General features: G+C 47.1%; 3 protein-coding genes across 3 annotated transcripts; 1 reads left to right on the top strand and 2 right to left on the bottom strand.

Moving 5' to 3' along the window:
- Positions 1-1,391: 1,391 nt before the first annotated feature.
- Positions 1,392-11,040, bottom strand: CUTA (cutA divalent cation tolerance homolog). Its single transcript, XM_050908014.1, has 6 exons — positions 10,960-11,040; positions 8,326-8,474; positions 4,541-4,600; positions 3,437-3,482; positions 3,025-3,074; positions 1,392-2,454 (listed from the first exon to the last, which is right to left on the bottom strand). The coding sequence occupies exons 1-6, from the start codon at positions 11,038-11,040 to the stop codon at positions 2,352-2,354; spliced, it is 489 nt and encodes a 162-aa protein (XP_050763971.1). The 3' UTR covers positions 1,392-2,351.
- A 1,706-nt stretch (positions 11,041-12,746) lies between these two features.
- On the top strand, positions 12,747-21,085 carry PSMD5 (proteasome 26S subunit, non-ATPase 5). Its single transcript, XM_050908090.1, has 10 exons — positions 12,747-12,919; positions 13,122-13,266; positions 13,922-14,035; positions 14,486-14,614; positions 15,379-15,488; positions 15,939-16,081; positions 16,568-16,759; positions 17,592-17,701; positions 18,381-18,521; positions 19,028-21,085. The coding sequence occupies exons 1-10, from the start codon at positions 12,747-12,749 to the stop codon at positions 19,283-19,285; spliced, it is 1,515 nt and encodes a 504-aa protein (XP_050764047.1). The 3' UTR covers positions 19,286-21,085.
- A 1,453-nt stretch (positions 21,086-22,538) lies between these two features.
- Positions 22,539-23,657, bottom strand: B3GALT9 (beta-1,3-galactosyltransferase 9). Its single transcript, XM_050908164.1, has one exon. It carries the CDS (start codon positions 23,655-23,657, stop codon positions 22,539-22,541), a length of 1,119 nt encoding a protein of 372 aa, XP_050764121.1.
- Positions 23,658-23,978: the final 321 nt, after the last annotated feature.

Genomic DNA, 23,978 nt, shown 5'->3' with positions numbered 1-23,978 from the left:
ATCTCAGCTCATCGGGAGGGGAGCGTCTCCGGAGGGGCCCCGTCCTTTTGGGAGACGTGCTGCCAGGACTCCCCATCCTTGGCAGGGAGGGGTGCAGCGCCTGCAGCCAGCCGGGTCGCTCCCCGTCCTGCCTTGGCTTTGTCACCAAAGGATCGCTTAAAGTATTTCCCTTTCACGAGTGCCTATGAAGCCCTTGTTATTGTCCGAGTTGCTGCCTGGGGGGCCGGGGGCTGCCAAGAGCTGTGCCAGGGCCGAGCGGGGTTATTCCCGTGGGATGTGCCAATGGACACTGCACTCGTGGGAGCGCCCACAACACGTGGCCCCGGTTCCTGTCCTCTCCCTCTCTGTTCCCTCTCCTCTCCTCCTGGCCTCTTGCAGAGAATTGAATGTGGAACCTTTAAAAATATTTTTGTTGCAAAGTATATTTTGCATTAGCTGTAATAGATATTATAATGACTCTGTGCACCTTCTAAAGATTTATGAGTTCAGGTTGCTGCTTGTAATAACCAACTCTTGTTATACCCAAGTTGTAATTAATATGTCTGATGTACAATTAAAAAGTCCTTTTTTTAACATCACTGGTCCTTTGTAGTGTCAGGATTATTGAGTTTGGGCACTGGGGGTCAGTGTGTGCTCCCGGGCCGATGCCCAGTGCCCGCCACGATGCAGCCGGTGCTGCTGGGTCGTGCTCCATGCCAGGGCGAGGTGTGCCCTCAGCCGGAGAGATGCTGCTGTGAAGCACAAGAACGGCAGAAGGATGCGAAGGGGCGAGTGTGGGCACAGCCCAGCGGGGTGCGGGGACAGCGGGGGACAGGGACACCCCTTGCAGTGATGGGTTTTGTAGAGAGGGGCTGCCCTCACTCACAGTCCTGCTGCCTGGTGAGGTCCCAAATGGCCCCCATCCACTTAATCTTAGCCTAAAACTTGCACATCGCACAACGTAGCCCTGACAGGGCTAAACAAAGCTTAGCTTTGAGTGCGGTGCAGACCTGGCCTGGGGGTGCTGGTGCTCGCTTCATGTGCTTTGTTCCTTTTTGCCAGACAAGGTGCCTGGCTGGTACCCTGCTTCTTTAGACTTAGCACTGAAAAGTTTCCTGCTCTCAGAGCTCAGACCATTTTCCCTCTTGTCTTCTCTTTCCTGCACCTGCGAGCCTTCCCCACACTACCTCTGATGGCTGATGGGGCCACACAAGCCCGTAGGCACAGCTCTCAATGCCTGCAAAACGCCCTGTACCATTTCTCCACGAGCCCGAGACGAGCAGGTAGGAGCCAGCGGAGCATCGGTTAGCATCGGGCTGGAGAGAGTCACTGCGAACCCACGACGGGCCCTTCCTCCTGCCCAGCTCACTGCGGACGCTGCGCCCACAAACCACGACAACATGTGAGCCTGCCCAGGTAAGCAACGCTCCTGTTTATTCCCTTCCCAGTCACATAAATAACTCAATATTGTTCCATAAGTTATGTCCCGTTAAACTATTAACATGAGCATCTTTTTACACGGTTAAACTTGGCCCGGGTAGAAAGCCACCGTTCAGGCATGGGGAGGGGATGCATGGCCGGGGCGATGCTCCGCAGCCAGGCGATGCCCTGGTCCTGCTGGCACTTGGTTTTCCTGAACTGGCAGTGGATGTTGCCCAGCTCAGCCTGACTCTCCCCGGCTCGGCAGGTAGGGCAGGCTCAGTGCGCACGCTGCTTGCGTCTCCTGGTAAATGCTTGCAGCGTCTGCTCAAGTTTGCCATTTCTTTGGGTTTTGTCAGACTCGAACCAGCACGTTGCATGACAGCAGGAGAGGGCGTGAGCTGGCGCATCGCGGGGTGCCCAGCCACATCCTGCTGCCTCCGGGCTGGGGAAGCAGGAGGCAGAGCGGTGCAGGATGCTGCGACAGCCGCTGCGGGGGAGCAGGGGGGCCAGGCAGGGTTTGAGGCGCTGGCTGTGGGGACGCACGGCGCTGGAGGGGCTGCCGGGGGCTGCCAGGCCATGGCTACCAGCTGGCATTTGCTGCTGGCGGTCTGAGACAGCCCCCAAATGCTGCACTGTCCTGACATGAGCATCTCTGCGTATCCTCATCCGCAATGCTGCAACAGCCCTTGGTGCACGTAGCCCTTCCCCACTTCAGCCTGCGCCGCCTCCGGGCTGCTCAGTGCTCCCTGGAGCACAGGGTCAGGCCAAGGAGGGGATGTTTCGAGTGCAAACGAAATTCCCAATCCCAAGCTTCTGTGTTATAGCAAACCCGTGAAGATATAAACTGCCTCCCCACATATGCGTAACTCCTGCCTGCGCAGGGAGACCAGCGCGGCTCAGCACATTTCACCTGGTCTCCCCAAAAGCGAGGTGCTTCCTGCACTGTTCAGTTAGTCCCGTGGGACACTTTCTTCTATCCATTTGAGGTAGAGAGGGTTTCCTTGGTCAATAGGCAGGCTGATGATTTCAGGAATTTCAAAGGGATGGATGGATCTAAAGTGGAAACAGACGCAGAGGAACAGTGTCACCGTCAGCCCCGTGGCAGAACAGACCCGCTCCCGCTCGCAGGCGCAGGAAGCAGAGGTCTCCGCTCCCAGCCGTGCGCACCAGCCCTGCCCCACGCTCTCCACTGACTTCAAAGCACCCGCATCTTCTTTTTGCCACGTGAGAATTTTGCTTTGAGTTTGGGGTTTACCACAGCCAGCAGCTGACTGCCAGGGGCCCTGGCCGAAAGCTGGTTGTGCTCACCACTCAGTGCTTGGGAAACGCAGGAAATCCCGCCAGGAGGCAGCCAGGGAATAACCTGTGTTAGGAGAAGGAGAATCCCTCCTTGTACCCAGTACGGAGGCGCTGGTTGAAGACCAAGAGCTGATATTCCCGCCAAACTTTTCTTTTTTGCTGATGCCATCTCTGGGTTTTGCTGGCTCACAACGTACATCAGGAGCACTTAAACCCCCCCTGGGTGGGAAGGGGCTCAAGGAACCTGACTCCCAAAGCCTGAGCAGGAGATGGCAGCCTACCTTGAATAGGAAACCCCGTGCTCCCACAGAGCCAGAGCCTCACCTGACGTAGTTGGACAATTCATCTATTTTGGATGTCCTTGTTTTCACTAACTGTGGAGAGTAAAAAAACAAAACAAAACAAAAAAACAAGGAAGAAGTAAAGGGGACGGAGCAATCCTGCATGCGCAGTTCCACTGCGCCCATCCAGCACGGCCGGCAGCGGGCGGTGGGATAGGAGCCCTTCCTAGGCTTTTCCTCAGGGGATGTCCCCTGTGGTGGCAACATGAGGGGCTGAGCCAGGCTGCCACCCCCAGCCGCCACTGCCACGCCTGCAGATGGGTGCTCGGGGTCCCTAGGTACTGTCCCAAATCTCGGGCAGGTTGGTGCCACCCTCCCCAAACCACCCTTGCAGCCCCTTTTGGCTGGGGCTGTCTGGGACCGGGATTTTTGTGACGCGGGGAATTGTCACCTACCAGTAGTATTTCAGTGGATTCTTCCAGTTCCCCTTTCCAGAAATACCTAGATTTAAATGAAAAGAAGCATCAGCAAATACAGCTCTGGGTGCAGCCATGCTGATTCCCCTGGGGGGGGTAGTTTCCCTGCTTGGTGCTTTCTACGTGTGGCTATTCCTTTATAAAGTGGTGCTCAGGAAGCATCGCTGGCCCCAAAAGTCTGCTGTGCCCGCGACTGAGCACCCCAGATTTACAGACCAGAGCCTCCTTGGCTGTGCCAGCCTCGAGAGAGCTGCCCAGGGGGGATGGCAGGGCAAAGGAGCTGGGACTGGGGTGACCGTGGGGGGCTGTGTGGTGGTGGCCCTGCTCCAAGCAGCGGCCAGGGGACGGTGCCTGCAGGGACTGCGGCATGGCTGCAGCTGGGAGGCTGAGCGCGGCAGCATCACGCTTTTTTCCTCTCTTTCCCTGCAGGAGAGGAGATGTACTCCTCATGAGTCAGATATGACCTTTCAAAACGTTTATGTTGACAGAAGGCCATCGTGATTTCATCTGCGCGCTGGGTCCCTGTGCAAGGAGCCATTCAGAGGCGTCGCGGTGTCTCCTGAGCGGGGCATGGAAGAGAAATCAGCTGGAGCAGGCAGGGTTGGACATGAGCATGAGCCCTCTAACAAGTGCAATCCCTTTGCGTGGATGGCTGAGGATACCTGCAGAGCATGGCTGGTTGTATTTCAAGGTCAAAGATACTGTTCTTCCTTTCTGAAAGTGCTGCTTAATATTGTAAAGGCCTTTTCTGGTCCCTATCTTCGCTTCTTTTTAGATCCTCTAAAAACAGGCGCCATGTCCTCAGGACCATAAATCACCTTGCTCTTTGCTAGATCTCCATGTACCCAAGTAACCAATAAATAAATGGTCCCCACTGGCAGTCGGAGCATCTGCACTCCTTACTAAGCTTAGCGCACTTTGCATGGGTGAGGATCATCTCTACCACCCACAACAACAAACAGACCCAGCAGCGTTCTGGAAACTGCCTCCTCTCCCCGGGGCTGTGGGGTGTCCATCTCCTCCTTCCCTCCCTGGGGAGCCCGGGTTTGCCTCCTCCCTTGGGGAACATTCAGCCCAACTTACAAGGCCGAGCTCTTCGGCAGGATGTTCACGTAGGCAGCCAGCTTCTTATCCATGATGGCCCTGGGTGAGACAGGAGGGGGAGTTAGTGCCTGCCCCCAGCCGCGGGGACATTCCCTCGTGCTGCCCCTGACCGCCAGCAGCAGCTTTGACATTGGAGACGTGGGATTTGGGGTTAATTATTACCCTGAGAAAGCAGAGGCAAAGGTGACCTCCAGCTGGAGCTGCTTCAGCTCAGGTCCTCCTCGCAGGGCTCTGGGACCCTCCCTGCCATCCCTCCCTGCCGAGCAGGAAGGTTGGGTGTTGCTCCTGGCCTGCAGCAGCACACGGGACCTGTGCCTCGCTCGGTGCGAGGACCCTGCCCACCGTCAGCCCTGTGCCCACCTCGCCGCGGGGACACCGGGGCAGGGGCTGAGCCGTGGGGCCGCGAGGGCTGGGGCTGGGACGGAGGCGAAGGGGTTTGTCTCCCAGTCGTGTATTTATGCTGTCAAACTGTGCCTCTTCCTCGCGCAGCAGACTAAATGTGGATCTTGTTAAATTAACAACATCAAGGTTTTTCTACCCAAAATGTCCTAGAAATCTGAAGCCTGAATAAATTCCTTCCCTCCGGCTGCCTCCTTTAGTTGTGGGCTGATTTGTTATTGCAGAGCTGCTTGGGTCTGCCAGCAGAAGTGATATTTAAGTGATTAAAGAGTACTGAAGCAATCTCAGGGTGGATTTTTAGAAGAACTAGGTCAAATGTTGTGTTTTCTGACCACAGCAATGTCTGGGCCCTTCTCACAGAGATGGCAGCCCCGTCCCTCTTGCAGGCAGCTCTGTTAAAGGCACTGCACTAGTGACTTCACCTTCGGTTTTCTTTAACACTGGCCTCACCGGGCGCTACTTTGTACCAAGTGCTTTGACAATGCAAACATTTAACTTCTAGATGACCTTGAACTGCAGAGAAGACATGAGTTATTAGATATTGGAAGGATCGATTCAACAATCTGCAAAAATTAACTCTTAGTGAGCTAAAGAATTAAAACCATTCCAATTAACTACCGCTCCAATTCAAAACACCCTCCAGAATGCTTTTGGCTCAGAGCAAGTTAAAAATTTATTATCCTTACATCCAGGGTATGATACAGCCTGGAGGTGACTACAAAACAAACTATAAGAAACTCTTAGCTTTCAAAAAGACAACATTACGAACTGTAAAAATATGACAGACTTGGTCGCTGGCTAGCACGCCCCCGAAGACGAGCAGAAGGAGCGCGAGAGGTGCCTCCCCCACGGCTGTGACCTGAAGATACCCCGGCCAAGGTGCTAATGTGCAACTGCATCATGCCTTGCAATCTGGCCTCTGACCCGTAAGGAAAGCTGGGCTCTTGTTTGAATGTGCGTAAGCTCCTTTGCACGTCTTCATTATCAGCCCTGCTTTCTCTCTGGCTGTTTGCGGAGGTTTACACCTTGCAACTACGAGCACAAGGCAAAGGTGCCCTCGTGGGGCTGCACGGGCTCTGCTGCAGGACAGCGAGGAATCGGGAGCAGCCCGGGCGCTGGGAGGAAAGCAGCTCTTCCCGATGATCCTACAACATCTTGCCACTCCAGCAGTGAACTGGAGAACCAGTGCCAGGACCCAGCTAACTCGTGGGATCAGGTTTAATGTTTAAGCAGAGCAAGGCGATGGAGGTGGACTTCTCTCTGCCGATGGCTCAAAGGGACCGTGGCCTGAGAGGACAGCCATCCGAGGAGGCTCCGGGTTGTTTGCTCTCACCATGTGTAGCCAGTTCTAGGCACTTAATGCTTGTAGAGCATCTTGAGTTAATCTGTAGACCAACAAACTGCAGCAGCATGAGCGGAGATATCCCTGCTGCGTTTGTCGTGTCAAACACATGGCACAAATCATTTTATTTTTGCTGCCTGCAACTTCCAAGTCACTTTAGCGCAGGAACCTTTTGATTTGGGTGAGTACCTTCTGATTGCTTCTGCTCTGTCCCAATAAACTGTGAGCCTAACTGAGATCCTGAACTTTGTTCTAGCAAGCTGAGCGAAACAAGCGGCCACCATGGGAACGGGAAACATTATAAGAAGCTGAATGTGATCTGTGGAAAACGTCTGCATAATACATGATATCTTTGGGTTGGGTACTTAATGTGTGTTTCTTTGTCCCTGCCTCACAATAGGCTCTGAATTGAGACAGATGAAATATTAATAAGCAGAAAAGCAAAGAAAATGATATGCACAAATCTAAGGCAGAACTGGAGGCTGACAGGCTGCTCGGGTGTTAGCTAAGTTATGTGAGGTGCAGTGGCCACACCGTCCAGCCCGAAGGGGTCAACTTCTCACAGCAGGCACAGGGGAGAGGCTAGGTCTCCTGTGTGGACTCGGGGGTTTCTTCTGAGGATTTTAAGTTAATAGTAATCCAGATAAACTGGGTTAGAACTGACACAACAAACAAGCCAGATGCTGAATTCTACCTGCAGCTAATCGGCTTTCACAAACCTTGAACTCCTTTTCCTTAAAACCAGCGGAAAATTTCCTTGCAGACTGATCCATCAGAGTGAGTGCTCCACTGAGCAATGTAAAGGAAGAATAAACACGACAGCACAGGAAAAAGGTGTGTGGGAAAATGAGTGTAGAAGCCCTTTGTCATCCTCTACAACCATGGCTCATTCATCCAAATTCCAGAACAAAGGAATAATTACTCCACCAGTAAAAACACAAGGAAGGTACATATATCTTAGTAATGGGGAGTGATTTATTTCCTCTCCCTTCCCTGCAAGATAAGGAACAAAGAGTGGGAAACATTTGCAAAGCTGTTAAGATGAAGCATTTTCAGGAACTGAGGCTCTTTTCACCAGCCATGTACAGTTACTCCTTTTTTCAGAAGACATCAAGCAGCGCAGATACTATTTGAATTTCTTAATACAGTTGCAGTATTTAAGGTGACACAAAATCCCTTTCAGTAGCCTGTCAGTTCCTGAACGACTGTTTGGGAACACTTTACAGAAGACGGAGAGTTTTTGGCAAGCAGCAGGGTAGCAGGGTAAACAGCGCAGGAGGTGTTGCAGGAAACTTAATGGTCCATCATAAACATTTCCCCAGTCAACATGGTTTCAGTACTTTGAACAGACCATCTATTGAGTCAGGGACTGACAGATGTGTTAAAAAAAACTCTGCATGCAAAATATCATGCAAAGTATCTCATACATTAAAAGAGGAAAAATAAAAAAAATCAAGGTAAAGCCCTCATTCCCTGAAGTTTGTCTGGTGAGCAGAGTGCAGGCTTCCAGGCGGTACCTCACAAGTGCCTGCTCTGTGTTTGCTGTGAACCACTTTTGTCTTTTATTTATTTTCATACACATGGCAGCGTACTGTGCTTTGTCCCTCTCCATAAACCCCTCTCCTGGAATTTGTTATCTGTGTTGTTCTGGAGAAGAAGAAAAACTGTGGCAGATCAGAGAACATGGGGCTGGGGCTTAATCCATCTGAGGGCCCAGAGATTTAGGGCCATGGCTTTAAAATGGGTCTTGAAAACAAAAGGCAAAATTGAGAATTGGCTTGATGTTACCGTGGCATTGACTTCAGAGGCAATTGTTAGCTTTCTTTTAGAAAGCACAGCTCTTGGTAAGTGGATACGTGATACAGAGAGAGAGAGAGTGTGTAAGAGAAAAGGAGCACCGTTTGAGTAGAAGTGCAAAGTACAGAGAAGTACAGATCCTCTCGAGGGACAAGGAAAAGCTTTATTCCACAAGAAGCGGCTTTCGAACAATTCAAGCAGACAAGCAGGGGAGGCGTCTCTGTACCTTGCAATATCCTTGGCAATCTGCTCGTTGAGGCAGTTGATGAAGGCAATGGAGTGGGTCCCAGAGACGTAGCTGCCGGTGACGGCAGAGTGCAGCTGAAGAGCGAGACTCCTCAGCACTGGGTACATCAGCAAAGACAGAGTCACCACCTCAAATGAAAAACATATGAGTGATGATGTTAGGTGAAATACTGCATTTTGTAAACTAAGCATCTACATTTTCTGTGGCTCAAGGGAAGTCTCCAGTCCCCTTTCAACATTACAGTAATGCTAGTTGTAATTTAAGTGAAAACATGCTCATAGGGAGATTCATTCCCCTCCAATGGGGCCAGTCTAGTACTGCGCCAAGTGCTCAGGGCAGGAAAGGGTCAGTTTTTGAGGCTGTATCAGCCCAGAGGTGCCCAGACCTCTGCTGCAGGTCGTCACACCCCAGACTAATGGGGGTTACAGACCCTGCCACACGGCCTCAGCAGCCAGGACTGGTTTTCCAAAGAAGAAGAAGGAGGGAAGTCACTGACTCTCTCTGTTAAAATACATTCCCATTGCAAAAAAGAGCAAGAAAGGAACCACCAGGCGTGGCTCCCACACCAAGCACATCTTCCCTGCGAGGACACATCCTGCAGCCATCCTTTAGCTGTGCGCCCAGGGTGAGGCACGTCCACCCCTCTGGGAAATGGTGGGGACGGGACCCTCTGCCTCCCCGGGGATGCGGAAAGGAGGAGAGCGGTATGTCAGGTAGGAGTAAGGACCTGGCCATGGGATTTGGGCTGGAGCCTGATGTGGGAGCAGAGCCCTGGGAAGCCTGGGATAATACAGTCTGTGCCGGGACCCGGAGAGCTTTCGTCCTGCCCTGTCAGCCCGGGACGATTATCCTCTTCTGCTGATAGATGTTGTGCAGCCTACCCAGGCTATGATACAGGCTCACACAGCAGGCAAGGGAGGGTAAGACTTAAATGCAGGTTTTAAGTACATTTCATCTTAATTATCTGATACTAATAGGACAGTGAAATTGGATCCTTTTGGGCGCAGAAATCCTAATGGACACAGCCCAGGTCTGTAGGGCTGTCTCTGTCCGACTGGGCTGCAGAAAACAATAACGCTCTCTCCGTGGGCTGACAGTGCTGTGGCAACAAGTTGATTTTGCTGTACATGAGATGCTATTCCTGGCAAGCTCCTTAGCTGCTCTTTGTACTCACATGCCATAAACACAGTCACGTGAAAATACATAATTATCTCAGCGGGGACGTTGCTGGAATAGCAAGGTTAATTTGGTGTGCTGAGTAATAGCCGAAGGATGGTGCCCGTAGCCGGGGCTGCAGCGCTCGCTGTCTCTGCACAGCTGCTCTTCTCTTTGTCTTTTGTCTTGTTTTTGAAATAAACAGCATCTGGCCCTTATTCAACTACAGTGATAAAAAAAGCCTATAAGACTAAAAATATATTCCTTTTTTCCCCTTATTCCCACCCTCCTTTGTCCTCTGAAAACCCTCCCATTACAGGGCCAGTGTCAGAGTTTTTTTTTTAAAAAAGATGGAATTAAAAAAATCTCTCTTGTCACCACAAAGACAGGAGCTCCTTTCCGTTTGGAAAATGACTGATGTGCTATATTGGTTGTCTCCTCTTTTCCAATCCATTTGAGGAAATATTCTTTGTTATCACAAGGTTTCTCATAATAATTTTTAGAGCTTCTTTTGTGCTCTTTTTTCCACTAAGCCATTTAACAAATATTATGCAACAAATCCCAGAAGCTACTCAGATAGTTACAAGCCAAACAGAGATATGCTGGTGTAACTATTTTTCCAGATTAGAATGTAATCATGCTCCCTGCTCAGGAAAAAAAAAAATCCAACCTGTTCAGCATGGCGATCATTAATCTTCTTGCAAGATGTATGTGCATGTGATGAGGAAATCCCCACGAACATTTGTAATTGAATGTTAGTACAAGAGTGACCACTCTCTTGCTTTTTTGGGTGTTCTCCCCCTCCTTTTTTCTGAAAAGAAAGATAAAAGCCCCCTTTTTTCCCCAGAATAATTGTATTTGCCAAGGGATGGTGCAAAAGTGAAGGAGTGAAACTTCAGGATTCCCACCTGCTAAACTGAATAAACTCATGACTGCCAAAATGTTGAAGTGAACAAAACTGAAAAACCTGCTGTGAGATTTTAAGTATTTCACTGAAAAGCACTGACCAGCATAGTCATATAGTTGATAGCTGAGTTTAGAGAGACTAAGATTTCTGCAAGATTTGTTTTGCCTTTGGTGAACTAAAAACAGCTTTACGGTTTAAAATTACCATGTTAGGACTTTTTGCCTAGTTTTGAGGAGATTCTGTACAAAAAAAAAAACCCAAAACCAAACCAAACACAACTTGTGGCAATCTTGAGTATGCTGTGAGCTTCCTCGGCACAAGTGGAAAAAAACTCCGAAGAAATTTGCTTCCCTCTCTGCAGAGACTGAGAGTACATTCCTCCTGCATGATCTTTTTTTTTTTTTTTGCAGAGGTTCCCTTATAAAGGTATAGACAGAGGCATTTCCACGGTCGCTTGGGTTGGCATACACCGCGCTCCCCAGCGGGTCATCCGCGTCCCCCCATCCCAAGCCCGGAGCCAGCCCTGGCACTGCCGGAGGGCTCCCACTTACCAGCAGCAAGGTGCCGCGACCTGGCCGGGGACAGCCCTGGGCAGCGGGCAGCAGCGGGCAGCGCTGGCTCAGCCACTCCATCTCCCCGGCCGGGCGAGAGGCTGCGTCCCCTCCGTCCCTCCACCTGCTCTGCCCCGAGCTGGGAAGGCTGCCTGGGAAGGCTGCCCGCAACGAGCACTAACTCCTCCTCCTCTTCCTCCTCGCCTGCCTGCAGGCTGGTACCCGCCTGCCTGTCCCAGCGTGGGGCTGAGGCATGGGCCCGTGGGCCGGCATGGCGTCCCCACGGCACTCCTGCCTCCCCACGGGCCCTTCCCTGCCCTCCCCTGCCACCCCAAGCCCTAGCATCCAGCCTCTCTGCCTGCCCGCAGGCAGCTCCCTGCACAGCCAGCTGCCTGACCTGCAGAGCTGGGGTGGACAGATGCCGGGGCCCGGCACCCCCAGAAGTGGGGTCAAAGCCATAGCAGGCACAAACAAATAACCTCGCAGTATCGGTGCTGTTACCAAAACCGTTGGCACCAACATCTGCTGGAGAAATCTCGCCCTTCAGTGTAAGCACTGGGGTGCACTGGGGTCCTCCCGCTGCTGTCTCAGGTGCTCTGAGACACTTGCCGATGCCATTTGGCACTTTTGCTTTAATTTTCCCATCTATAATATAGTTATTTTCTCAGATTTAATATCGTTGGGGCTCTGTCCTCTTTGGATAGAAACTACTAGGAAGCTGCTAAGTCCTGTTGTGTTGTTTGGACTTAAAATGCTCCTGTAAAGTGAAAAAATCCAGTGCAGAGAAACAGAGCGCTCCGTTCTGTCTCACGCTGTAACTTTATTACGTTACTGTCAGTTCCCATAAGCTATTAGGATAACATTTTCATTGTCAGCCCGCAGCGTACAGCACTTCTGGTGCAGCAGCCCCAGCCCGGGGTTTAGACAAGAGCCTGATGGCTGCACCTCTGCCCACTGTCCCGGCGGGCAGGCGCTGGAGGAAGCTGAAGACGTGGTGCCTGCTTGGAGGCCTCGGGGAGGCATGAAAGACCCCCAAGCTCGGCAGTACGGCAACAGCCATGGATTTGCTACACTCAATTGTCTCCCCTGTTGCCCATGGGCTGAAAAAATGACATTTTCCTCCGCTGGTGTGAAGCAAGCCCCGTGTTTTCTTGCAGCGCGTCCCACCGTGAAGCGGCCGAGCTGTCCCCGTCGCCATGAGCAGGGATGAGAGGCAGCACTGGAGGGGGGGGGGGTCCCGGCACTGCAGCCCCCTCCCAGCCAGCAGCACCCACCCCGGGGTGCAGCTCTGCCACCACAGCATCCCCAGGCTGAACCTCCATGTCCCCACTTCCCACGTGTGCCACCGCTGCTCTATCCCTCCGGGCCCGCCGCGCGTTTAGCCCCAGAGGGGCCTTGTTCTCCACAGCCCAGGGAATGCCACTGCCCCAGGCTGTCTCTGGGGGCACATCGGGACGGCGGCTGACTCTCTCGGCTGAGGCAGCTTCCATTCCCGCCTCCACACGAACACCATTTTTCCCCCCTTTCCCCTGACCAGGGCAGCGCCGCGCCCGCCGCCCCTTCTCTCCTCAGCCGGGGCCACGCCCCGCACTGGCCCCACCCCGCTCCAGCACCGCCCCTCGCGCGCCTGCCCAATCAGACCGCGAGGCGGGCGGAGCCAAGAAGGGGCGGGGGCGCGGCCGCCATTTTCTTTACGGCGTGGCGGACGCGAAAGGGGCCCCTGGCGACGGCGCGGCGGTTGCTAGGGGCGGCGGGCTCTCGCGATGCTTTGCGGCGGCGGCGCCAAGATGGCGGAGGCGGTGGTGGAGCTGCTGGAGCGGGCGGCGCGGCGGGAGGCGCCGCTGGAGGAGCTGCGGGCCCTGCGGCTCGCCGTGCAGGCCGTGCCACCCGCAGCCCTCCGCGCCCGCCTCAGCGACGACCACCTGGGAGCGCTCTTCGCCCTCCTCAGCGCCAATGACCGGTGAGCGGCGGCCCGGTCTCGCGGGCCTGGCTCGGCCCCGCCGCCTCCTCTGTCCCTTTTCCCCGGAGCGAGGGGGCTCCTGCTGCCACCTCGTCTCCTTCCGTGTCCTCCTTCAGGACGGGGACTGGCACAGCTGAGGATCTGGGAGCACCCGGCGGCGTCCCCCTTCTGAAAGGCTTGGTTTTCTTTCTGTCCCGCCCAGGGAGCAGGTGTCTGCGTGTGTTTCCATCCTGGAGAGGCTCCTGCAGGCCCTGGACCCGGTCTATGTGATCCAGAATCTCAGAGAAGAGCTTCAGAAAGGGCTTTTCCACCCCGATGACTCCGTGAAAATCCTCACCATATCTCAGGTACAGGGTTTTCCTCCAGGAGGAGGGGACAGAGCTCTGTCTTGAGCCAGGCTGGGTTAGTCCTAATCTGTTACTGTTGTTTCATGTCCTGACTTGACAAAAGTGCTACGTGAAGTGTTATCTGCAGGAATTGTGCTCTTATACACTCATGCAATTTTGGATAAATACTGTGCAATGATACTTCATGATGTGTCTGTTAAACATAATGTATAAAACTGTGTCTTGACAGAAGTAACTTGTAAATGAATCTTCTGTCACATGTTCTGGATAAAGCTTTCTAAGCCAGCACTGCTAGCAGGTGCCGTAAGAATTAAGAACAGCAACATTGTGATATGCAGGATACTTTGAACAATATTGTGGAAACACTGAAGAGGAATAGGCTGTAGTAACTTGACACTTGTTGCATTAATATAAGAACAGAATCGTGGAACAGTGTAGTTTGGAATGGAATTCTAGAGGTTTCAGGTCCAGCCCCCAGCTAAAAGCAGGGCCAGCTTGCAGCAGGCTGCTCAGGGTGTTGTCCAATTGAGTTTTGAGCATCTCCAAAAATGGTGATTCTGTCTGTCTGGGTGGCTATTCCAGTACTTGAATGTCCTTATAGTGGGAAAAGTTTGCTTTAATGTTATTTTCTATAATTATTTAATCATGTCTTTAGGTTGGGAGGATTGTTGAAAATTCAGATGCTGTCACAGAAATTCTGAACAGTCCTGAACTATTACGGCAAATAATAAATTGCATTGGTGGAGAGAAAATAGCAGTGGCTAAAGAGGTAAGCATTGCTTTCTCTTTTTCTTCATCTACAAACTGATGTAGACACTGCACAGAACACCTTTTCTACTGTGTCTGAGATGGCAGCCTCTGCTCTTCTTTGAAGAAAAGAGAGTTTATGCTGCTTGAAAGATGTTATAAGCATGTAGGTGCCTTAAGCCCAGAAATTACTTAGATGTGATAGAAAATTTACCTAGAACTGTTATCTTCCAGTAGCTATTGATGCCAAAGTGAACTCATAGACCTGAATTTGATGCCAGAGACTTGGATCACAGTAACGATAACTAGCTCTCGTCAATGGAAAGTGAATCACAGTTAAAATTTTAGATGTATAACTTGATTTAATATGTTAGTCAAGAACATTGAAACTAAGTCTGAATGTCTTGGATCTTCTTCTCTTTGTGATTTTGTTTGTTTGTTTTTAATAATAAGCTCCTGTTTTTGCTTCCAGGCCATCAAATCGCTCTCAAGAATAGCACAGACCCGAGATGGCTTAGAGGCTTTATTTGTGAGCAGTTTGTTGAGTGACTTGAAAAATGTCATGGCAACGAGTGATATTGTTCGATATAGAGTATATGAGGTAGGGGTGTGATCAATGTTAGCATTTGAATGACATGATACTGCGTTTCTCTTGGGACTGTAGTTTTGAATTACAATCTGGATTTTATGGCTTGCTTTTAAATTAGTATTCATCACTGCTTTACGAACTTTTCTTCATGTCTGCGTTTTGTCAAGGCCAGAAGGGAGTAGGAAGAGTACAGCAGTGTTGGCCCTCAAATAATGTCATAACTTCTCTTTCTCAGTTTATGGTACAAAAGTGTGAAGTACTGTTTCCATCTTTTATTTTCTAACTTGTGGTCCCTAGGGCATTGGAAGGGCTACACAGAGTTATTGAAGATACGATAAAATGTTTGCTCCTCTGAAAGGAAAAGTGAAATAGCTGCTGTAGTCTCTTAACCTTTGGATGTGAAGTGCTATTGAAACTTCTGGGGCCGGGGGGAAGAGACTGAGAGAGAGACGCCAAGTGTGTCAGTCTAGATATGTATGGCAAAGCAGAAATAATACAACCTAGCCATTCAGGAGCTTAATGGGGATAGCAGTGATGATACTCTGAAGAAAAGATAACTGTGAATAGAAATTAAATGTGTGTGCTGTAAACTTGGAGCTCCTTACGAATTTGTTTCAGGCAAACATTTAGGTTAATTATGAAAACATAATGAAATTCTATGTTTAATATATATAGGGTTAGTCAACATTATAAGATGTATTTGGCCATTACTGTGAATTGTTATCATTATAATGTTTTTATAAACTGTCCTTTTTTTTCCCTGTGCCTTTATTTAGTTAATTGTTGAGATTTCTTCGGTGTCAGCAGATTCGCTAAATTACTGTGCAAACAGTGGATTAATATCAGAGTTAATTGGAGAGCTGACGGGAGATGATGTGCTGGTCAGGTATGTTGCTAGTGAGTTTGCCAATGAGATTTCCCCCATTGTTGAAACTGCGATGTTCAGTCTTAAAATAACACTCTTCAAACACATCTGTGTGTGTTTCTCGTGAAACCCTTTTCAGGAAAATGCTTTATCTGCCTCCTCTTAAACAGCCTTGAGTGTAAAATACTGTATACTTAAATTTGAGAACCAAGATGAAGTTTCCCCAGTATGCTGTGATAATTGTAATGCTGGGCTGCAATATAAACACTTTAGAATTCTTTCCAACTGTACACCTAAAGTAAGATAGCTGAGTGAGCTTGGAGGAGTGTTGGACCGTTGGGGTAGTTCTGGTTTTTGGTTTTTTGTTTGTTTGGATTTTGTCTTAAGGGTAGAAAACCTGTTTTTTCTTAATCACTGAGTACTTCAGAAGCGCTTCTGAAATAGGCCAAAATAACTGTTTGTCTGTTACAGAGCTACATGTATAGAGATGGTGACCTCACTGGCCCATACTCCACATGGGCGTCAGTATCTTGCTCAACAAGGAATTATCGATAAAATTTCGAACATCATCGTTGGTGCAGAGTCTGATCCTTTCTCAGGCTTCTATTTACCAGGTTACATCATGCACTTCTTGTTTCCAGTGTTTACTGCTTGCTTTTATTAATGAGTTAAATTGAGAGGACTGTTAAGCCTCTGTTTTGAAAGCTCATGTGAGGTTTTTGAATATTAGAACATGTATGTTGGATGTATAAAAAAATGCTGAAGGACAGTCAAACACGTGAATAATATTACTCATTAACAGTGGTAGTACAGGTAAGGTCTGGAGAGACTGTACTATACATTTGAAGTTTGTGTTATTGTAGCTTTTTTTAAATGAATTTAAGAAGACCGCTGTTACATCATGAATTAAGTAACTTCCAAAATACTGGCTTGTTCCTTAGTTCTGTCCTTATTCTGATGCCTTTCACAAACAGTATTGAGACTTAGTAACACTAGTTTAGCCGTGAAACAATCTTATGTTAGTGTATGTTTAATTTTGACATTGCTAAAGTTATTGTTCTTCCACTCTGAATGCTTTTTTTTTTGTCTTGTTCTCTCAGGATTTGTTAAATTTTTTGGAAATCTGGCTGTTGTAGACAGTCCACAGCAGATCTGTGAACGATACCCTGTCTTTATGGAAAAAGTCTTTGAAATGGCAGAAAGTCATGATCCAACCATGATTGGAGTGGCTGTGGACACCCTAGGAATCCTGGGATCAAGTGTGGAAGGCAAACAGGTTTTACAGAAAACTAGTTAGTATCATTTTTTTTCTTTGATAAAACTTTCTCAGTATGTCATAATATGCTAGAGTGAATTGGTTTGGTGTAATAGAGAAAGGAATTGAAAAATATATTTATTTATCTAATAATCAAGGGTGTCTGAATAGCTGTGCTATAGCAGATAAGGTGTTTTTTAACTGTCTTGCCAGGCATGGCAGTGTGAAATGTCTGGCAGCTGGAATTCTGATATCGCAAGTATGATTCAGATCTTTCTTTTCTGGTGAGCTGCATCATACGAATCATCAGTAGTTGTGTTATTTTAGGTTCCTCTGTTTCTACTGATGTCATGACCTTCTCACCAGGATTAGAAGAATATGAACTATCATGTAATGATGCTTTCTGTAAAGACTGTATTGTTTCTCTTAATATAAAACTGTTTGGGGGATTCAAAGTAGGTGCTGGACTTCTTGCTGCTAGTCGGAACTTTGCTTTTTAAGTGAGTATCTGTATTAGCAGATAGCTATTGGAGGACTAGGATTGAAGATTTCTAACTACAAGTGGACTAGGGTCTACACTTTCCGAGATGATAACTCAATTATCTGTGACACAACTTCCTTTTTGGAAATGTTTGGGTAGTCTGGAGAATTAACATAAAAGCTTTGGATTTGTCTATCTTAGATCCACATGAAGCAAAGAGAATCTTACACTGCTTTTATTATAGTAGATCAAGAAGTTGCCTTTCTCAGGTTTAATGTACAACACTCTTTCTACCAGTTAATGTAGTATAAAGTGACTGACAGGTAACTTTGTACTCCTGTAGAGGTCTGTCTGAATTAATTAAAAGCGCTTTGTTTTTATTTCAAAGGAAATAGATTTCAAAATCTGTTAAGCAGAATAGGGCACCAGGCAAAGAATGCCCCCACGGAGTTACGCCTTCGATGCTTGGATGCAATTTCATCTCTTCTTTACTTGCCTGTAAGTTTGTGGTCTGGTTTGTTGTCTTTTTTCTTTTTTTTTTTCTTTTTTTTAAATCTACAAGAATGAAATTATTGTGCATCTGACTAATTGTGTGAAGATCTTTTGCAGCATCTAGTTCAGGTAGAAGTGGTAGCTTTCTAGTAGTCTGAGTCATTAACTGTACTGTTTTGAAATTCCCTGGTTTATTTGTTTGCTTAAAGTTTGAGTTTGTTTATTAGAAGCCAGGTGTTCTGAAATCTGTTTATAAAACATGAAGTCAAGACAGCATTGGCAAGGGAATGAGAGTAAACAGTTTAATATTCTGGTGCTTTAAAGGGATAGTGGCAAACTGGTCTAATCCCTGTGTATGTTCTTTAGATCCACTGATCTCGTTTTAATAGTGTAGCTCTAAATGAGCAAGTAAGCCATTTTCATTTGTCTTGCAGGACTGCACTCCAGCATAGCACTTATCTCGTGTATCAAAATCAATTTATTTAAATCTGTCCTCCAAGCTAAATGAAATATAGAAGGCCATTTCTTCATTCATGAAAATAAGTTGAAAATTTAAACTATTTCAGTTTAATCTACTGGTGGTTTGTTTTAAATAACTTCCTTAACTATTGAACATAGACTCAAAACTTGAAAGCTTTTCATAACCCTAATCAAACTCTTCCATTTTTGTACGTGGTGCGTGTAGCCAGAGCAGCAGACGGAAGACCTTATAAGAATGACTGAATCATGGTTCACATCCTTGTCTAGCCAGCCATTGGAACTCTTCAGGAGCATCAGTACTCAGCCATTCCCTGATCTCCACTGTGGGGCTTTACGGGTATTTACTGTAAGTGCTTTTTATTTTGAAAGATCAGGTAGTGAATTGTATTGCCATTCAGTCTCAGATTTTTTTTTTAAGTGAACGTCACAAACTTCTTGTTGAAGCCCTGAAGTGGTCAGAAATAAAGCCTTGTTCATTGTGCCCCACTTGCATTCACCATTTAAATAATGCAGCAGACATATCATGTCTGTAATGCTTATTTTCTTATAAATTGGAAAGGGGGGGGAAAAAAAGCAACGGCTATGCTCTAGGGTGCTGCTTTAATGTCAGAGGCACTGCTGTGATAATTCACTTAGAGCTTTAAAGATAAGCACTGAGCTGTACTTGTTTTCCAGTGTTAAACCCTGCTGCTTGATTTGAGTGGTGGTTGTGTAACTACTGTGTAGAACGAATATCCCATTTCATTTTTTCTGTTCCTTGGCTATTTGCGTAACAGCCTACTGTGTAACTGGTTTTTGGGTTTTTAAAATGAGGTGTTTTCCCCCTCTCCCCTCTTTTGTCTTCATGTTTAGGCTATTGCAAATCAACCATGGGCCCAGAAGTTGATGCTTGACAGCCCAGGGTTTGTGGAGTACATTGTAGACAGATCTGTGGAGCCTGACAAAGCTTCGAAGGATGCCAAATACGAACTGGTTAAGGCCCTCGTAAACTCTAAAACAATCGCGGAAATCTTTGGAAATCAGTATTACTTGAGGCTTAGGGCTTACTTGCGTGAAGGCCCTTATTATGTTAAGGCAGTTTCTACTACAGCTGTGGAAGGAGCAGAATAATGTCAGTGGTGTCTTGGTTCCCCTTCTTGCAAACCATGTTACTGAAGTAAGTGTTAAGATATAAGGTGTAAAGACTCTCCACACTGGAGTCTCTTTAGATTGTCTCTTTAAAGGATTGTGAAGCACTTTGACTCTATTTTGAAATGAGAGTCACGAGAGCAAATCAAAACCTATAGGGCACAGCATATTTTCCCATAGAATGTCATGGCAGAAGTTCTCTGTGTACTGTCGTGAGACAAGTAACCAAGGTAAGCACTCTGTCAACTGCTGACTGTGTTTTATTTTGCAGAAATTATCAGTGTTTGGTTAAACTGTTCTTGGATTTGGAGTTCCTATCGTGTTTTCTCAGTAGATCACAGTTCAATTAAAAAAAAAAACAAACCACCAAAACACCTCGAGGTTTGTAACCTCAGATGCTGCCATAGTTTCTCTCTTTTTTTAAAATTTTTTTGTATCTGCTGAACTTGGCACTTGCATGGAACGTACTCTTTTAGCCAGTCCTATTCTGTCAGAAACCCTGTTGGTAAAAATAAGCTAGTAACATTCTGTCCACATGAGGGAGTAAGAACTGGGTTCTCTTCTATTTTCAACTTGCTGGATGTAAGTCTTGCTTCAATAAATAATCCTAAATATTGTTTACATTTTATGCTGAGGATGAAGAAAAGCTTTTAGCCCTTTTAAAAACAAATGAATGCACGCTCTAGTGCATAAAACCAAAATGGGAGCTTTGTCTTCCTTGTTGACTGCGACCTTGTATGGCAGCTCAGTTTACTTGCTCAAAAGGAGCATGAGCTATAGCACTACAAGTCTACTTCAGAACCAAATCTTAAATTGTTTACACTATTTTTAAACAGATAAATTTTTTTAGTTTTAAGTGTTATTTAAAAAAATGTATGATTTTAGTTGCCTGAGCTAGAATAAAAGGGGTAAGAACATAAAGCTTTCATGTTTTAAGGGCATGAACGGAATTAGGAATATGGAAATGTAGTACCTTACGAAATTGTGATCTTCTTTTGAAGGTGGTCAGCTAGCTGTGGATGAGATGCAAGACTAGCTGGACACTCTGGTGACATGTGATGTGTCGTTGTCCATTAACCGAGACCACAATGTACTTTATACAAAAGGTTTATATTATTTTTATTGAGGACGTAAGAAACAAATCTGAGGAATAGCTGGGGGGAGCATAATAACACATGAAATTACTGCTTTGGGGCTTATTTTAGTAGTGTGTCAGGTCAGGTATACCTCTATGGAAAGTACTCGCCCTATGTCCCCGCTCTGCCAAGTGAAGCAGGATGATCTAGTCATGCCGTAACGCTCTTCTTGCTTGTAGTAGCTTTGAGCTGCAGCAGAGGTGATGGTATTGCCTGCCAAAAACTGCTGGCAAGGCGTCGAAGTGGGCTCAGAGGAGCAGGGTAGTTGGGGAAGATCCCTTAATGTTTAATAAGCTATCTGAATGCAGGCGATCTGCCTTGTTGCTTATGATCTCATATGTACAAAAGTTGTCATCCAGCATTATACTACTGCTGATGCTTTCATCCTACATGTGCATAATAAACATCTGCTGGCGAGAAATGCGGTACACAGCGTCTCATTTGTGAACGGAGAGAGCACAGAAGCTTCATGAATCCTGCATCCAGAAAAAACATGAAAGCACTAAAAAGGAAACGAAAAAGAGCACACGAGTCCTTAGTTTGCGCTTGTATTGGACAGTTCAGCTTTGTTATTTTAGGTGGCTTTGTGCGCTGGTAGCTCTGTATGAGCCGTATACTAAAAATCTCAGTAAAAGAAATCAATATATAAACCTTTTCTGCAATTCATGAGTCTCTTCCATGTGTGTTTTCAGCTGTTGCTTTTGAAGACTGCTCTGTGTGCAAAGTCTTTAGCATCTGCTTTGCGTGGTACGTTTGCCAATACAATATTTTAGAATATACAGAGATGCCAAACAAGGGGATTTTTTCCTATATGCACATATGCTTTATTTTGTTGAGATTTGAGCTCAACACTCTGATTAATTGATCAGACGCTTACCCCTTATTATTCACATGTCGTTTCCTACCCATCCTGTATATTGCCATATGGTTTATGTGTTGCTGCTGGTGTATCTTATATACAATGGAAAAATTTAAGCATGTTGTCCCTGTCCTCCCCCCTGTAAAGTAACAGGTGGCGATGGTGGAGGAAAAAACAGAAATGGAGTGATGGAGAATGAGAATTGAGGTAACATGCTAAACTTGATGAACTTGGTTTAAAAAAAAAAAACCAAAAACCAACAAACCAAACCAACCAACCCCCCTCCAAAACCAAACCTCATCATTTGACCCTGGTTAACGAGCAGCATAACTTGGTACTTGAGAACTGTGGATCCTTCGGAGCACGCCTCCAATTCCTTCAGTCACAGCGGGAAGAGTAGATGGGGCCCTCGGAGGTACGTGTGTGCCTCCTCCCCTGTGTGTCTGCCACAGTTGCAGACCAGGGCTGTCCAGCTAGTCTTTCTGCTGCTGAAAGAGCCGATACGGAAGAGCTGATGTGGAGGACATAGGCACGGGTGGGCTTTGTGTTCTGTGACTGGTTCCTAATTTGGGGAGTTTTTTTACATTTTGGATAAGTTCGGCATTACTAGCATGCTGGTGAGTTTGTTCTGACTTCACTGCTGATGCTGTTCTCCAGCATAACGCTACGGCGTTGAGCTGCGTGTGTCAGTGTTTCTCTGACGCCACGGCTGACAGAAATACCAGGTTGTTTAACAGATAAGTTAGATTTCTCACCTAGAACCTCCCCGGGCTGTTTACCTGAGCACTTCCCATGATGGTTCGATGTCTGTTCCCACTCTAAGCTGTCCTGTAGTTTCACTGGTGCGGTAACACAGGCTGCTCAGAAGTAGCTCCCTTTTGTGGATGGAAAGATTTCCCTTTGTTACAGAATACTTTGGAAGTAGATGACGTCTTGCAGGTAAAAAATGCAGAAGGACTTTTGGCATAAGGTAGAGGACTTCAAAGGTCTGGAAAACACTGGATACAGACAAAGTTTCTTGGAATACTCTTTTTTTTGTTACTTGTATGCGTGTGCTTGTAGGTACTTACGTACCTGGAGTACATCCAGTTCTCTTGCTGCTGTGACACACTATAGCATTGAGAATTCATTTGCTGTTGAAGGGAAGAGAGCTAACTTTGAGAGATCATTGTTACTGAATGTTAACAAGATGAAACAGCTGGTACAAGAAAATTCAGACTTTCTTCACAGAAGTTAAATCTTAATCGGCGAAATGAAGAACCTCATTTTTAATTCTATCTAAGTTAAACCGTTTGAACTTATCAATATAGGTCAAAACCTTGCAGGACACCAGACCGTAGTAAGTTTCCAGTAATGAGCAATCTTTCCCATTGCTTGTTTCCTTCCAGTCTTTGAATAACTCATCCTCTTTCATGTTGGAAGAGGTGAAAATGAATTTATAGCAGCATCGATTGTAGCTGATGTGCCTTTCCCCAGAAAATCGAGAGCTGTGAATGGGAGTGATGCCAGCTTTTTTAGCACAGATTCCAACAAAAATATCGGGGGGCACCGAAACTGGCACCTCCTTGGCAGCCACGTACACCTTGCGAGCGACGTCCTGGGACATGATGAAAGCGCTCCCATCGCAGTAATCTGGGTAAAACTCTTCTGAGTATTGATGGATGGGAACAAAGCCAGGGCTTTGGGGGTCTCTGTTGGGCACTCCTTGATAAATGACCCTCCCAATGTAGATGTCTTCTAGTTGTGTTAAGCTAAGCAAGTATCCAGCCAGGCTTGGAATACCGACAAACATGTTTTCATCCGTTTTAAGAATATACCTTGCACGGGGACAGAAAGTCACTGTCCACTCCACACTCATCAACATCTTCTGTGTCTGCATCTCGGGAGAATCAATGAAACTGCCTTCAATAATGTCTCTGTGCTTTTGAGATTCTTCATTGATCTCCAGCTGGGTGGTTACTGAAGCCGGCTTTCCTAAAGTAAACAGAGTAAGGACAGCATAACCTCTGGTGTCTGTCACGTTGCCCCATGTCTGCCTGATCACGTTGCGCCTTGTCCTGTTTTCTGGGCTACTGCAGACTAGAATGAGCAAAAATATCTCTTGATCAGAGCATGTTGCTGCACTGCTGATAGTGTAAGAGAGATTGGCCTTTAGAGGATCCATATCTAGCTTCCTGGCCCTCTCCCTGATTTTGAGAGTGTTTGCGTTGGTGTAAGAAAGAGGTAATGACCGCAGGAAGTATTCCTCCAGTAAATCTGCTCCAAAAAGCAGCACGTGGAAAAGCAAGACATTAAAGAGAATGAAGCACCACTGGTGAGTCCGGAGCCTGCAGAGCGTCAGCTGGGGAAAAGAAGACATGGATACTGAATTCTCTTGCTACTAGAACATAAAGGCTTTCCTTCATTTTATAATATATTTGTGCAAAACAATCACAACTTTTAGACCGTGGTCTTTGTATTATTGGTGTAAGGCTCTTTTCCTCCTAGAAACTTAAGCAACCCTACTTTTTGTGGCACAGCAACATCGCACGCTGAGGAGGACATTACCATGCTGTAGTTCGTAAGGCTTCTTTCCGTGCATCCAGGTGTGGAAATACTGAGGAATAACTCCCTATTAATATATTCTGGCTGCTTTTAACCTGTTACTGAAGGCCTGAGATGCTAATGAGGACCTGCAACG

The sequence above is a fragment of the Gymnogyps californianus genome, chromosome 18 (genome assembly GCF_018139145.2).
Source record: "Gymnogyps californianus isolate 813 chromosome 18, ASM1813914v2, whole genome shotgun sequence".
Lineage (NCBI taxonomy): Eukaryota > Metazoa > Chordata > Aves > Accipitriformes > Cathartidae > Gymnogyps > Gymnogyps californianus.
The sequence above is the reverse complement of the archived record's forward strand: the minus strand, read 5'-3'. Positions and strand labels throughout refer to the sequence as shown.

Bases quoted from the DNA above. Each gene is read 5' to 3' on its own strand.
- CUTA (XM_050908014.1), bottom strand. From the start codon at position 11,040: ATGGAGTGGCTGAGCCAGCGCTGCCCGCTGCTGCCCGCTGCCCAGGGC. The intron at 8,475-10,959 runs GTAAGTGGGAGC...TTTTCATTTGAG, and splicing joins GTCGCGGCACCTTGCTGCTG to GTGGTGACTCTGTCTTTGCT. The intron at 2,455-3,024 runs GTGAGGCTCTGG...TTTCCACTTTAG, and splicing joins GAATTGTCCAACTACGTCAG to ATCCATCCATCCCTTTGAAA.
- PSMD5 (XM_050908090.1), top strand. From the start codon at position 12,747: ATGGCGGAGGCGGTGGTGGAGCTGCTGGAGCGGGCGGCGCGGCGGGAG. The intron at 12,920-13,121 runs GTGAGCGGCGGC...TGTCCCGCCCAG, and splicing joins CTCCTCAGCGCCAATGACCG to GGAGCAGGTGTCTGCGTGTG. The intron at 16,082-16,567 runs GTTACATCATGC...TTGTTCTCTCAG, and splicing joins CTCAGGCTTCTATTTACCAG to GATTTGTTAAATTTTTTGGA.
- B3GALT9 (XM_050908164.1), bottom strand. From the start codon at position 23,657: ATGTCTTCTTTTCCCCAGCTGACGCTCTGCAGGCTCCGGACTCACCAG.